Here is a 15,621-nt window from a genome sequence, read left to right as displayed (position 1 = left end):
CCCTTGTCTGTAGCCTACATTTAAAAGTTGCCAATTTCCGACAGCTTTAAAGGCAGCAGCACTGTGTGCACTTTATGACGCCTTTCGAGGGTCGACTCAGACCGTGCAGCGACAACAACACTCCTCCTCCTGACCGCCGTGTGCCGACAAGTAAGTTGTGACTGCTGACCTGATAGCTGAACTTCTGGACAAGTACATGGAGCGTTTTTGTTAAAGAAGGTTGTAGCAGAAAATCAGCTAACAGGACAGCCTGTCGGTTTTGTAGCCACAGTTTATTTTTGCTACTGTTGGCTAAAGCTAACTAGAGGGTGTTAGCGTTAGATAGGATGTGTGTATTTTGGCAAACGATAGCACATAGTTTACTAACACAATTTTCCTGCGTGTATCTGCTTAGGGCGAATAGCAGGGGGTGACTCCGACAGTGTTTTCCTGATTTTTGAATCTTTCAGCAACAGATAATGGTATTGTTTTGTAGTAAAATGTGGCTGTACCTGTGTAAGGGTCAGGACCCAGCGCACTGACGCCATCTGCTGTACTGTAATTTTGCAGGATTAATCAAACTGACGAGGCATGAATACCAAAAATTCTGTGAATAATGTGCCATTACTACTCCCTAGAGCCCACTCTGTAAAGAAACGCAGCTTTGTTCTAACTCATGAGCAACATTTGAATGCAGTAAAGGCCAGAACTGCTTTTAAAACCTGTGAGATTACTGGCCTGCATGTGCATCTGTACCTCTTTTGACTTTTCTACTTCTAATTCTAACTAATTTTTTTGGCATTTGTTCTTTATAAATTACCTACATTTTCTGTTATTTGACTGATCGATTAATAGTTACTAATAGTTTCAGTCCTGTTTTGTTTCCCAGAGTCAATATGGAATTCATCCCACATGCAACTGACTAAAAAAGGTACAAATGTGTATCTACAGAATAACTATTCTGATATGAGTAGGCAGTGCCTTGTTTTTGTAGTTACATCGCCTGATTCACTAACTAGTAATGCTTTATAAAGTCTTTGGATCAAGGTACACCTGTTATTCAGTTTTAAACTGTCAGTCTGCTGTCTTTTCTCACTCTGTTTTTCATTTCTTCACTTTTTCCACAGCATGAGCATAGTGCGACAGATCCTGACTTGCTCAAGGTTTGCATGTTGTTCAGCCAACATAAACTGCAGAAGAACATTTTGTACTTCACAGGTATGTCCACTGTAGAAACCTTTGAGATGACTTATTAACTAGTTTGCTTTGTGATAAAGTGGTGGACAGGACTTTTGATATATTAGGCACTGTTACAAAATGGCCACAACAGCCAGAAAACCACTGACGAAAGTCCTGGTGTGTTAATGTCCAGTACCAGCCTTGAGTGGTTGATGATAATTTTACTTCACACTGCTTTTTGTACAAACAAGTAGCATCGCAAAAAGCAATAAACGTAATATAGCTGAGCAATGAATAAGACATTTAGTTAGGTCTAATGTGTCTTGGTTTTGTGTTGCAGCATATCATGACATCACGGCACACAAACGCGAAAAGAATTGAGGGACTGGACAAGAATGTCTGGTAAGTGAAAGAATAAAACATTCATCCTCTTGATCACAGACATCTGATCAGACTCCCATTTTACACCATCGTCTGATCACGTGAACGTGATTTCTGATGTTGGATTAGGGATGTGCTGTACAAAATTTCCACACTACGATTATTGAAGCCAAAAATATCACAATATTCATTAAATTTTCCAGAAACACAACTATTAGTGCTGGAGTATAGTATGTTTGCCTGGATTTTATTAAACCTAACAAACACTGCACAGTGATCTGTAAATTGCAACTTTATTGGACTTTGCAAAATCATAACATAAAAGACCCTTAAAAACACCATAATTATGAGCAGGATGGTCATTAAAAGTTTAGAACAGTTGACTGAGAATGACTTTGAATGCAGCACAGTGTCTGTCCCCAGAATGTTACTCATCCTTTCACTTTTTCATACATGCTGTGATTTATTTTGGGTGTTGATGGTTAAAATCATTTTTAAAATGAGAAAAGTCTGTAAATGCGCACAGAGAACATAATAGCAATGGACTGTGGCACAGTTATATTGGGCTCTTATAAGCCACTATCACCATCCGCTCCTCTCCACACTACCTCCACTGCACCATTTATGTAGCACAGTTGCACAAGATGATTGATATATTTGAATATATATTGATTCTATATATTCCATCATGCCTCTTCCTTTATAATGGATTACTAATAAGCAAGGAGAGATGTGGTGTGATGGATGTAATGTCTTGATATAATGAGTATAGCTCCAAGGGAGTCTTTTTTGGTGCATGGTTGTAATAGAATGAATAGCTATCAGTTAAAGATAATAAACAAAGTAACAGGCTTAGATGAAGCATTACAAGGGGGAAGCAATACAGGGTTTTTTTTGTTATTTTTCCCTCAACACAAAAGCCAGATTAGGTGTTTCCATAACCTTTTTTGGCCTTTTTGCTAAAAATATGCCCTTTTCGTCAGATACATACAGTAATCTCATTGCAGACCGCTGTTTGACTGTTTACTGACTGTTTATTTTTACTGTTAATTCAGGGTGGCGTTTACTTCAGTGGCAGCTGACCCATCCATTGTTAACCTGGGCCAAGGCTATCCAGACATCCCTCCACCTTCTTACATCAAGGAGGCACTAGTGGAGGCTGCATCAGTGGACAGGATGAACCAGTACACCAGAGGCTTTGTAAGACTCATTGACTGTTGCATCACTCACTTGTGGTCGACTACTGTGAAAAGGAAACTCATTCTGACACCCAGCTTTATGGTAGCAAAGATAAAGACTTTTAAGGTGCTACCATTTTGCTCCTCCATAAGCAAGTACTGAGCTTGCTTACTGCACTATAAAACATACAATAAAACTATCGTTAGTGCCGCAACTAGTAAGCTGTCATTTTGAATAGATGAAGTGTTTAACTCTGATTTGGACAATATTTAAAGAAATGTTATTAAAATAGTCAAAATAGCAGTTGATCATTTGGTGATTGGCTGATCTCCCAGTCTGATTTTGTGATGCAGAAGATATGAACTGTTGTTATCTTGTGTCCACCAACCACTGAGCTCTATTGTGCTTTCTGTCTCTGTCTTGTTGAAATATTTGCTATGCTAGAAATCCACGTACTTTATTTTACTGTAACTTACATCGTTTGTTGATACAATAGGGTCATCCATCTCTGGTGAAGGCCCTTTCTCAGGTTTATGGGAAGGTCTATGGACGTCAGATTGACCCCCTCAAAGAAATCTTGGTCACAGTAGGCGGTTATGGTTCCTTATTCAGCACCATGCAGGGACTGGTGGAAGAGGGAGACGAGGTATGGACATTGTTTTCACTTGCTGGGTCATACTGAGGTGTTTCCCATACACGTGCTTCCAACATTAACCATATTCATTCTCTTTAGGTCATCATAATAGAACCTTTCTTCGATTGCTATGTGCCCATGGTACGAATGGCGGGGGCCAAGCCTGTGTTGATACCGTTACGCCTTGTAAGTTTTAACTAAAGCCAGTGATGTTTGTCATATATGTTCTTTAACAGTATAAACAGTATTTACTACATCTAAAACACTGGCTTGAAGATGGTGGATTTCTTCTGCAATATTTTTAGAAAGCTGGAAAGAAGAACATCACAAGTGCTGACTGGTTTCTTGACCCAGATGAGCTTTCCAGTAAATTCAACTCTAAGACAAAGGCCATCATTATCAACACCCCCAACAACCCTATTGGGAAGGTATGTACAGTATATATTACTCATATTGACTGAGAAATGTAACAAACTTACATTTCCATACAGTTGAATGCACCAGTTAGGAAGTGTTGTTAACAGCTTCGATCATCTCCCTGCAGGTTTTCACCAGAGATGAGCTGCAGATGATTGCTGACCTTTGTATTAAACATGACACTCTGTGCTTTAGTGATGAGGTTTATGAGTGGCTCATCTACAGGGGCCACCAGCATATCAAAATTGGTATGTTTTGAACTTACTTGTCAACAACATACTTGTTTGTATGGTAAGGTTAGACTACTATAGGACTTTTGTAAACAAAAAACCATGCCCTGAATAGCATTCAAAGTATTTAGTTAGTATGTACAGTATGTTTCAATAAGAATCTAAGTATTTATTGAGGAGTGCTTTCAAAAGAACTTCCACCCTGACCTGAGCAAAGAATACATTGAATCTTTCTGACAACTTAAAGAAACTTGTTACTGGCCTTCAAAAATCACTTGGATCTCAGTCTCAGCTACACTTTGAATTCCACAGAGCTTTTAATGTTTTTTTTCTTTCAATGTAGCCACTCTGCCTGGCATGTGGGATAGAACAGTTACTATCAGCAGTGCAGGAAAAACATTTAGTGTTACTGGATGGAAGGTAAGGAATCTGTGCATTTGAAACACTATTTCCAACAGTCAACCATCAGTTCTTGCACATCTAGTAATTGAACGTTGTGTTTCCCAGCTTGGCTGGTCTGTAGGACCTGAGCACTTGATAAAGCATCTTCAGACCGTCATGCAGAATACTCTGTACACCTGCCCAACACCTTTACAGGCAAGTCTGCAAAACTTTTACATATGCTCCTTGAAATCCATAAGAGAAAGCCAAAATAATAGTTTTTACTGTTGAGACTTGTCTGTGTCTGTTTGTCGTCAGGAGGCTGTGGCACAAGGTTTGCTCCTGAACTACAAGCTGATGGGTCAGCCCGAGTGCTACTTCTCCTCACTGGCAGAAGAACTTGAGGGGAAGAGGGACCGCATGGCTGCCATCCTTAGGGAGGCTGGTATGTCTCCAATCATCCCGGAGGGGGGCTACTTCATGCTCGTGGATGTCACGGCTCTCAGTGAGTTACTGCACTTTTAAACTGGTGTTGCTTGCAAGTAATGCGGGCATCTACAGAGTGGTACCTTGGGTTGGATTAAACTTTGTTTATTTTTCAGTTTGTTATATGCTTCATAGAAATGAATTGAACTATTGGTACAAGAAATTATATGCAAGGCCATGCTAGTGGCTCTGTGAGGCTATACTTAGGTACAGTTGTGCTCTGAGCTAAGTGGTAACACCATAATGTTTACCATGCTCTTCATATTAGCTTTGCATTTTAGCATGCTTAGATTTGATAATTAGCACTAAACACAAGGTACAGCCGAGGTCATTAATCAAAATATTGGACAAATAACAGTTTTCACCTGGTGATGATACTAGATGAAATGCCAGGGATCACCAAAGATATTTGTAATCATTTTCTTGGACCATGGATATCTGAACCAAATTTCATGGCAATCCATCCAACAATTGTTGAGACATTTCACCCAGAACCACAAATGTGAACCTCATGGTGTCACTAGAGGAAAAGTCAGAGGATCTCCAAAATCATTAGAATTCATCTTCCATCAGTGGAAAACTACAATCCATCAATTAGTTGATGAGATATTTCGGTGTTGACCAAAGTTGTAGACTGACCATCCCTTACAGAATTTTGTGAAACAGACTTATAATTAAGTAACTTTTAATGTACATTATAACTTAATATTTAAAAGGGCAAAACTCAGAGACATTTTCTCTGTTTCAAGAGAGATTACCATTAGACATATCTGTGTATTTGAATATACCCTTACTATTAATTAATTTATTTTTTTTCATTGCTTTATGTTAATAAATAGGAGAGGTGATTTGATTAAAACTTGTTTATTAAATTTGAGACTTGAAACCTAATAAATCCTGTAAATTTACAATCTTGGAACTGGATCAGCAGTGGAACTGGCTATCAAAACCCAACCCTACAAATGAATATTCACCATTGCTTTGTGTCCATTGTAGATCAGGATCTGTCACATATGGTTGATGAAGCCTACGACTACAAGTTTGTAAAGTGGATGATTAAAGAAAAGGTAATTAAATTGAGTTCTTCAGTTTTGGTCCCTACAGTACGATTTTTAATACTAACATAAGAACTCACATTGCAGCCATTCAGTTTTTACTTTTTTATTCCTGTTCTTGATAATAATATACATAGAAACTGGCAGCCATACCAGTCACAGCGTTTGTTGGAGATGAGTCCAAGAAGCAGTTTGAGAAGTATATCCGCCTTTGCTTCATTAAGGTAAACAGACAACTGTCTGATTGCTACAAGGCAGAAATACAACAAAATCATCCAATAAAGATACAGTTCTTCTCTTTTTCTTGAGGAAAACATAACCTTGTATTGTCTTTCTCTTAACAGCAAGATAGTACTCTCGATGCAGCAGAGAACATCTTGAAAAACTGGAATAAGATTTAATGGGATGTGGTGTCAAGACTTCAGGTCATTTTCAGGAAAGAGGAACCCGCTCTCTCATCATACTGAGGAAACAGGAGTAGACGGTTACATGCTGCACAAACTGGCAATACAGAGTCAAACTAGATAGTTGTAAAATTATGTGCCAACACTTTAACCTGTATCCTGTTTTAAAGGAGATGATATTTAAGTCAACATGACGGAAATGAATCCTTTTGACTAATGAAAGGTGTGATGTGAGATAACTAGTGAGATTAGTTTTTTTATCCATTGTCCCACAGTGGATATACTGTAAACGATCCCGTATTCATTCCTATTTTCATACGTTATTGTTTGATTCAATATTTTTCATTATTTGCATAGGGGTTAACATTAGAGACACAACAGATACAGAAAGTAATCAAGGAATTGTTTTGACTTGAACCATTCTGCTTTAATTGTTCTAATTTCAGTTTTCAATAAATGATTCCAGATAGTGTTGAGCCTCTGTGATATGTAGACATACAGATTACCAAATCTAAATATAAATGCAGATGGTAGCTGCTGCTTGCACTTTGAACTCAATACTTCCTTCTCATTTTTCACTAACTGCCGTTTGATACATTTGGATTATTTTATTAATGCCAATACCACAACAAAGGACTGTGATCAACAAAATATGTAAAATTACATCATGATTTGAACATGGCACTTTATTTGTGCTGACACCTCATATATAGGTTTCTAGTATAATCAGTTTGTCACAGTTATTCTAACGCCTTAAATAGGCCTGTTCCATAGACTGGCTTATACACACACCACAGGCTGGTAGGTGTGTTCATGGCACAATATAGCGTATTGATACAGCTGGACAACATGGCTAAATATTATTTTGATATAAATCGTGATTAAAAATGGCTTTATAAAAAAAATTTTCTAATCAGATCAATGATTGAGACTGGTAAGCACTTATTAAATGCTATCAGATTTATGAAATGTGCCAACTTCACTATAATATTATTAATTATAGTGAAAGATCTGTGATTGATTGACTATTAAACGTGTTAAATAAATAATTATAATAAAAAAAAAAGAGTCCTGTCTATTTATTAATATCTTAATATTAAAACGGCGTGTTATTTACTTGAATGTTTGTGCATCGAAGTCCTGACTACAAATGGAAATTCACAGGTCCAGTAGGGGGTGCTGTGAAAAAAAACAGAACCAACGACACTTTACCTGCGCACGTAAAATTCAATTGTGGGCGGGAAGCATGAATGGATAATAATAGCTGGAGAGGACGCCACCGCTCAGCCTTGCAGCCAATTTTTCCCAGTGGCCACTCGCGGTATTGCAGCGAAAAATCTCCCTGCGGCCCAAAAAGGATTTTCCCCATAGACCACCATTGTAAAAGAGATGCCTGTAAAACTGTTGACAGGACCACTCGAACTGCAAACAACGTCAATTATGACTCTTTCTATTATGAACTTTTGATCCATGGAGGTTTTATGTTTGTCAAACTTGAGCCGAGAAAAGCGATTTAAAAATCCGTGACGTCATCACAATGTAAAGTCTATGGGCCGAGCGGGAGCTCGCGGGCGGGGCCAGCGGGGGAAACACTACTGCGCATATTCAGTGGGCCGCACAACGCGGAAGCTAGAATTTTTTTTCGGCGTATGCGCCAGGCGAGCAATTCCTGTATGACTGAAAAGGCGCCATTTTTAGTCGGACATCCAGCTCTCATAATACATCCATGGCGGGAAGTCTGTAACGTTAGTATCGATTAGCCCAAATCATTGAAGAAGTAGTAGCATAAAAGTGCTGACAGAGTCCCTACAAGTGCCATAAACAAGTCAAACCAGGTAAGACAATGCTAACGTTAGCACATTTTAGCTAGTCACTAAGAAAAAAACAAACAAAAAAACAGGTAATATTCGGAGTTGGAATGAATTTAACGTGTACCCGTTTTGGTTGCCGGCTGTGTCCGGTCAAACATCATCTCAGGAGTAGTAAAAAGTGTTACTTTACTTTACAGCCGCTCAGAAACGAACCGCCATGTTACCGAAGACTCACAAACTAGCAGGTAAGTTAACATAGAGCAAAAACACAAGAGCAAACCCAGTAAACCATAACTGTGACTGTAAATGAAGCATTATTAGCTATGAGTGGCAACTTTTGTATATAATGGATTTAAAGTTTAATTGACAGATTTAACCACCTTAAAGCTGTGTCTGTTTCAGACGATAAGTTGTAAGTGAGAATGGTTTTTACCTGGTGTACAAAGTATAAACTTCTAGTTGACCTATATACATAACATGTGACCTGTTAAGATAATCGAGTAATCGTTTTGAGTGTTTTTGTTGTTGTTTGGCATTTTTTCTAAAAAAACAAATTCCTTGGTTCCAATTTTGTTAATGTGATTACTTTCTGGTTTCTTTAGTCCTCTATGACAATAAACTGGACTGTTGGTCGGGACATAACAAGGAATTTCAGGTTGCATCTCTGGCTTTGGGAAACAGTGGTAGACATTTGTTTCCATTATCTGACATTTTATAGACCAAAAAACTAATCAATTAATCAAGATAATAATCGTGTAATTGTTACTTGCAGCCCTAATATGAGTGACCACAGCACTAGTGACACACAGAAAACACACTGGACAGTGCTGAATAATAACAAACTAGAAACTAATTATCACTCAAAATGGCTACAAAATAGAATTTGTATCAGAGAAATTTTGATACACCTTGATTTCAGGATAATATATACATACAGAAATTGCAATGCAAACCTCCCCCCAGCTGATACTGATTTAAAGGCCCTGCACTTACGCACAGGCATTTTCAATCAAAGTAACCGATTAAAACTCCTGTCAGGTTAAATTTGGGTGGAGCGATGTTGGGAATTGCATGTATACAGTATGTGTCACCAGACTCAAGGTGCAACATAAGTAACTGCTGTCGGTAAAGCACTGACAGCAGCTGTAAATTGTACTGCATTTTAGCAGACATTTTACTGTTGTTAACCTCTGTCACTGTCCTTACACGCAGTAATGCTCATCGCCATGCAGTGATGAAACAGTTCATAAACAATCAAGATTTCCCAAATGAAAAGTCAATCCCACTCTCTGTCAAGCTGACCAGACTTTGGAGAGCTTTGTGATTTTTGCGTGTCAAAGTTCAGTCAGATTGAAATCTGATAGGCCCTCTAGATATTCTCAGAGTTGCCAGTTGTGGTCCTTATTCGGGGATGTTAGATGAACAGCGAATCATGTGCTTAATCAGTGTTGGAGTGACTGGGCACTGTCCAGTTCAGGTAGGAAGGGTAAAACTGTAAGCGACAGTCTGTTAAATCTGGTGCAATAATTGGTGTGTGTTCATGTGTGTGTCACTACAGAACACTGTGTTTGCCAACAGAGAAATCCTGTATTAATAATGTGTATTCTTTGAAAGCTTTGTATCAGTCTGGCTCACCCTGTGGTAACCTGAGTAGATGGTAGGTTTAGTTAGGCGAGGCTGAGAAGGTCACTGGTCGATACATGAAGAATAGGAAGGAGAGAGTATGTGGCAGCTTGCTGTGAGGCTGCAAATGTATTTGTTTCTTCAGCTTAAGTTATTTTTGTTGAATCTTCCAGGTTAATTTTTGCATTAATTGTTTCATTCATATTTTTGTTCCTCAACTACTTCTTCAATATCCCCTTTTAAAGTTTTCCAGTGCCAGACAACATATTCCGCTCCTTATATGGGTCAGTGCCACTACAGTAATGTTTAACAGTGCAGGCTGTAGTCAGACTGCTGCATGTACATGTATATACATATTATATTGTAGTGCAACACAGCCAATCATTGTATCTTTCTGTGTGACAGAGATGAGTGTGCAGTGGAAAGATCAAAAACTAAGAAAAGTTTATTCAAAGTTCCAAATATTTTCAGAACAAAAGGCTCATTTCTGTCAGTTAATTTTAGAAGTAACTTGAGTAAATGTCAGAATGAGGCAGTAATAAACAACCAGTATATTGCATTCAGCTTGTGATCCTACACAATAGGTAGTTTTGTAAAATATTTTTTGACCATATCTTCAATCTGAGTTTGTTTTTTGTATGTGGTTAATATCTATCTAATGAGTTGTAATTTCTGCTCATTAGCAGAAAAGATAACAAAATGCAAAAAAAAACTAAGTGATTTTAAACTGTGCCTGTCCTTGAATTACTGAGACACAATAATTATTGAGTAGTCTTCAATACATTTGTATAAACAAACTCTTTGGACAAAGAAGTTGCAAGTTGTGGAGAAAACTCGTTGGTAGGCACTCAAATAGATGTTATGACAAATCATTTTGACACAGGTGAAATGAATAACGTTAATGATGGCTCCACTATATTTAATTGCCTCAGTAAGCAATTACAGTGAGCCAGGAGGTCCGGAGAATAGGCTTATCTAAAGAGAATGCAGCCATCATTAAAGTTATAGCTAACACCTGCTGCTGTGACTTGTCAAAATGCTCTGAAGATTGTCTATTTATGAGTTTATATCCACACTGCAGTGTGGATAATGATGTTTGTTCACCACATTCAGCTATGATCCTTTAGACCACTTGAGGGAGACAAAGTACATCAGACTGAAACAAATCTTGACAATGCACAGTGATACAGTATTTAGTGTACACTTGGATTCTCTTCTTACAGCAGTGATGTAAAAGAGAAAAGTCATTTTGTGTTCAGTGTTTGATTTATTTTAATGTTTTTTAATACCATAATTAGCACATCTGACCGCTGCATCCGTAAGGTAGAAATATGGAAGCCATGGTCATATCAACAGTGGGTGAACAAGGCAGAGCATATCCTTTTAGATATGCTCTGCCTTGGAAGGGAAAATATAGAAAGTTTTATAATGATGCAAATATATACATAAAGATAACTTATCAATTAATGCCTACAAATGTGAGCTGCTCTGTAAAAAGTGTATCTGAACCTAAAACACTTCCAGTATGACTTGTGTTTAGAGTGTTGGGACATGCTGTAGCAGTTGTGAGCAGGAATCTGTCAGTGTTTCATTTGTAACAAGATGTTGGAAATTTTGCGTAACATTAACAGAACATGTGCAGTTTAATAGGATATTCCCACCACCTGTGAATAGATGAAATACAATAACAGTACCGCCTGTTAATGTACATGATGATACGTGTATAATAGGAAAAGACTGGTGAGTTAACACATGCCATGGTACTATGTCATGGCTAAGCTACATAAACGTTGCCTATCAAAACACTGCAAATTAAATTTGTCAGTGTTTCTTCTTAATCTTTCATGATGGATGCTACGTCAACCATAATAAGAATTCCCCAGTAAGCATAATCTCCTCATCATCCTGAAGATCTGCAGCAAAACGTGTAAGGTAGCGTTGTAACTACACATCGTCCCCAAATAGATGAAATACTTTTGTTTTTCATCATGGAATAATTGGAAAATATCAGTGAGAATTAAGACTGAAAAGTTTTTGTGTGATTTTCGGGATGTGACGTTTAAAAAAAAAAGAGCTTTAACTGCAAGATGTAATAATAGATTTTTTTCCTTAAAATGTTTTCCAGATATTTCCTGTCACATTCAGCGCTGCAGAAGGCCCTTGTAGCATGATGGTACTTGGACAAATGATAGCAGTCCACGCCTGAAGCATGTTCTTGTGTGCGCTGCAGATTTGGTGCAATAAATACCCAAGTTAAATCTATTTCCAGCTGTCATAGTCAACAGTGGTATGCCAGCACTTAATCTGGGGGAAGGAAGCATTATCTGATGAAATGCTTTTAATTGTAGCCTCAGAGTTAATAGTTAACGTTCCAAGCTACTTGGCATGAAATTGTGCTGTTGGTAAGGACGAAGGTGCTCTGTTCTGAAGGAAAAAACAGGGGGAAGGTGAGGAGGGGCGTTGATGTTCGCCCCCCCCCCCAACTCCAAACCCCTAGATTAACATCTACACACCATGACCGTGTGAACCTTTGAATGTATGCAGGCTGGTGATGTCATGGAAACAAGAAGTCAGGTTTATACATAATAACAGAAAGAAATTACACCTGTCTGCTTGGACAAAAGTTCTGTTTCATTTAAATATACATTTCTCTCTGTAATAGAGTCCTTCCTCTCGCTCTCTGCTGTGTCCACAGCCTCATTCTATAGTTATAGAACGTCCAGATAGTTTTTCTAGTAAATTGATCCCTTGTTCTGCACTACTTAAACCATCTAAAAACTATGAGGTTACTTGTTGAAGTGGTTTATTGTCATTTTGGTCTATTAATTAAAACATTAAACGACTTAAACCTGTTTTAATCTTTGCAGCAGATGGCACAAGTCATGTTTATTGAAAATATGTCAACAAAATGCATTTGGAGAGGTTGACTTTGGAACGTTGTGGCGTGTGTGAACTCTACTGTCTGATGCATCTCCTGTACCGTATGTACAGTTTGTGCTCACGTTGCTTTTGTTTCATTTCATGAGTTTTACCGCCTTAGTCACACAGTCTAGCTGTTTTTGTCACTTACTGATTCCACCTCTGCGCAGCGTTTGTTTTACATAACAACATTTAGCATTAACTCATACACTATGTGCCATGTCGAGTGAATCTTTCATGTGCATCCAGTGCCATAAATGTATAATGCTACATAGTTGTAATGTAGTGTGGGAACACGGGTGACAGACTGCAGTTAAAAATGTGAATAGGATTATTATGTAGGCTGCTGTTATCAGACATATTTAGTGTGCAGTTACCAGATCCCAGAGGATTAGATGTCTGTCAGCATAATACCATCATCATTTATGTTAGTTATGATTATTGTGCCAATAATCTTATGTCACGATCCTGTTTATGAAGGAGGAATTAGGTTATTGTTGCCTTTAAAATAAGACCAGATGTTTATGTTTTATTGTTTCCTCTAGGTGGCCATGTTGATCATATTCTGTAGAACATAGCAGCTCTTCTTCCTATTCTCTAACCAAACTTTGCCACACAGTATCTGATGTAGCCAGCAGCCTCAAATAGGCAGCACAGAGCATGATGCTGCTGTATGCATCACCTTCTTGAGTCAAGCGTTTGGCAACAGTTTTCATCAGAGAGTCATCCATGTTGCTTGAAATAATAGCTCAAATACACATGCTATTGTTGAGAGCAATGTTCAGAAACTATTTCTGGTATTAAATCATGTCAGAGTAGAATTAAATTTACAATAGAAGTAAAAAAAAAAATGGCTCAAGGGATCCCAGATGGATTTTAATAAACTACTTAAAATAATCATCAAAACATTTATATCAGACTAATTCTGCAGCACATCACAACATATGTTATATATCTCTTGTGAATAGGACCGAGACATAAATATCTGTGAGAATTTGAGGGGTGCACCACCGCACCCCCAAATGATGTCCGTTCTCACGCAGGCCATATGGCGGTGTGTGCCCGGCTCTTATTGCCAGCCCCTGCTCTGTGCACGCGGGCTAACAGCTTGGTGGACACATAATTAATTTGCTTTGGCGTCTGCCATTTATTTTCCAACCTACATTTTGTTAATTGGACAGAGGAGGTTAAAATCAAATGGATGTCTCTGGGTATGTTAAGGCTACTAATTGCATGGAATTTACAAGAGAGTAGTTGCTTGTGGGAATACAGAGTCAGGGGTGATATTGAGGAGGATTGTAGTGAAAGCATCATATGTTTATACTAATGCGCTCTGTAGGACTTGTGCTACAGTCCATAGAGGACAAGAGACGATCACTGATGACCACAGTGAATGATATGAAATGATCAAAAAAAATGCAGGTAGTGACAGACTTACCAACACAAAAGGACAGACTGTTTTCCTTCAGAGAGACCAGCCTTACATGTGTTGTTTTTCTTGTAATGTGTACTCTCTGTTGTCCTGTGTTGTTTACAGCATAATGGAACCTGACATAGCCCACCCCTCCTTTTCTCTGTTGCGTCATTTTGCCTGTGCTGCTATTTAATTCACTAAGCAATAACTGTCGAAGTTGAATCAGACTTTGAATATGAATTTAATCATGTTAATAGACTAGTAAATGCAAATGTTATTAGGAGCAGAGTATGCAGCATAAATCTAGATGATGCCTGTTTTTTTTTTTTTCTTGTATTTTGTAAACATCAAAAGATGATGATGTTATCTAAATGATGGGAGAGATAGAAAATGTGTATAAAGAGAAACCGTTAATTAGAAACCCTGAATATGAAATAGCTTTTTCATTGTGTTATGTTTTCGTTTAATGTGGCTCCTTCATACTGAATAATTAAAAATGGCAATGTACTCAGATAGCAAATAATTAGCTAAGAAAGATTAGACACATTTAGGAATGTCACATGAACTGTTATCATACTCAATATCCTATCAGCTGCTTTTTCATGTCATGGAACTTTTTTTTTTTCTCTGTCTGAGCCCTTTTGGGGGGTTGAGGAGCTAAATTATGGGTTTATAAGTGCTGAGGAATGGAGACAGTGCAGTAGGGGTTAATGACAATACAAATTATTGCACTCATTCAAGCTTTCAGGGGATGATCCAGCGAGCCAGTGCCTGCAGCAGCTGCATGAAAGGGCTGTTCGTATGGTGCCCCTCGAGCTGAGCAAAACAGGGCACGTTGTCCATGGCAGCAATCCCTGCTGTTGTTAATCACCTGCCTTCCCCCCAATCTCACCCGTTCTTTCCCCGGTTCTTTCTCTCTCTCTCTCTCTCTCTCTCTCTCTCTGTCTCTCTGTCTCTCTTTCCCCCGCACTGATTTGCAAGCGCAGATTAATCAGAGCATGGGGGCCTTGATGAAATTTTGCTGTTATTGTTCCCAATTTTAGCAACATCTTTTATTGTCTTCATCATTCATTTACAGGAGGGAGAAGGGGGGAACTGTGTCAATTATGCAAATGATGTTGCACACTTTTGCAGATTACTTCATTCAGTTGCCATTGTCTGTGAGAATTTAATTATTAAATATTATTATGCTCATGTTTCCTTCAATTTTCTGAAGCTTTGTTTCAATTTGATCTCTCCTCCAGCTGCTCATCCCTCTGCTCTGAGCCAGAATCAAAGCAGTCTGGCACGCCAAGGCCAAACAAACTCCCCTCAATTTAATGATTTTGAAGTTAGTACCTAGCTCTCATCTGTTGGCTCAAGTCTATGATTGGAAAAAGGCAGACCACATCCAGTTTAATGACCAGGAATTGAATTCAAGTTTATTCAAAATTGACATTCAATTATGTAGCACCTAATGATATTTTAATCTCTTTTCTTTAATTCCCAGGAATTGGCTTTTCAAAGGCTTTGTCTGGCAGCAACACAGA

General features: G+C 38.3%; 2 protein-coding genes across 4 annotated transcripts in view; both read left to right on the top strand.

The window, feature by feature from the left end:
• The first annotated feature begins 44 nt into the window (after nucleotides 1-44).
• LOC137188278 (kynurenine--oxoglutarate transaminase 3-like) lies at nucleotides 45-7,374 on the top strand. Of its 2 annotated transcripts, XM_067597870.1 has the most exons (15): nucleotides 45-150; nucleotides 869-910; nucleotides 1,107-1,197; nucleotides 1,499-1,560; nucleotides 2,595-2,739; nucleotides 3,215-3,364; nucleotides 3,452-3,538; nucleotides 3,658-3,780; nucleotides 3,897-4,017; nucleotides 4,343-4,419; nucleotides 4,507-4,596; nucleotides 4,699-4,885; nucleotides 5,863-5,933; nucleotides 6,059-6,145; nucleotides 6,266-7,374. In XM_067597870.1, the coding sequence occupies exons 3-15, from the start codon at nucleotides 1,108-1,110 to the stop codon at nucleotides 6,320-6,322; spliced, it is 1,347 nt and encodes a 448-aa protein (XP_067453971.1). In that variant the 5' UTR covers nucleotides 45-150; nucleotides 869-910; nucleotide 1,107; the 3' UTR covers nucleotides 6,323-7,374. The 2 variants fall into 2 exon arrangements, with proteins under 2 accessions (XP_067453971.1, XP_067453972.1); XM_067597871.1 differs by lacking the exon at nucleotides 869-910 and having other exon boundaries at nucleotides 47-150.
• A 586-nt stretch (nucleotides 7,375-7,960) lies between these two features.
• Nucleotides 7,961-15,621, top strand: part of LOC137188274 (uncharacterized) — a 155,726-nt gene continuing 148,065 nt past the window's right edge. For both annotated transcript variants that reach the window (XM_067597865.1, XM_067597866.1), the window contains exons 1-2: nucleotides 7,961-8,160; nucleotides 8,334-8,381. In XM_067597865.1, coding sequence (XP_067453966.1) covers nucleotides 8,354-8,381 — 28 coding nt within the window. In that variant the 5' untranslated portion in view covers nucleotides 7,961-8,160; nucleotides 8,334-8,353. The remainder of the gene's footprint in view (nucleotides 8,161-8,333; nucleotides 8,382-15,621) is intronic.

Source organism: Thunnus thynnus, chromosome 8 (assembly GCF_963924715.1).
Source record: "Thunnus thynnus chromosome 8, fThuThy2.1, whole genome shotgun sequence".
Taxonomy (NCBI): Eukaryota; Metazoa; Chordata; class Actinopteri; order Scombriformes; family Scombridae; genus Thunnus; species Thunnus thynnus.
The sequence above is the reverse complement of the archived record's forward strand: the minus strand, read 5'-3'. Positions and strand labels throughout refer to the sequence as shown.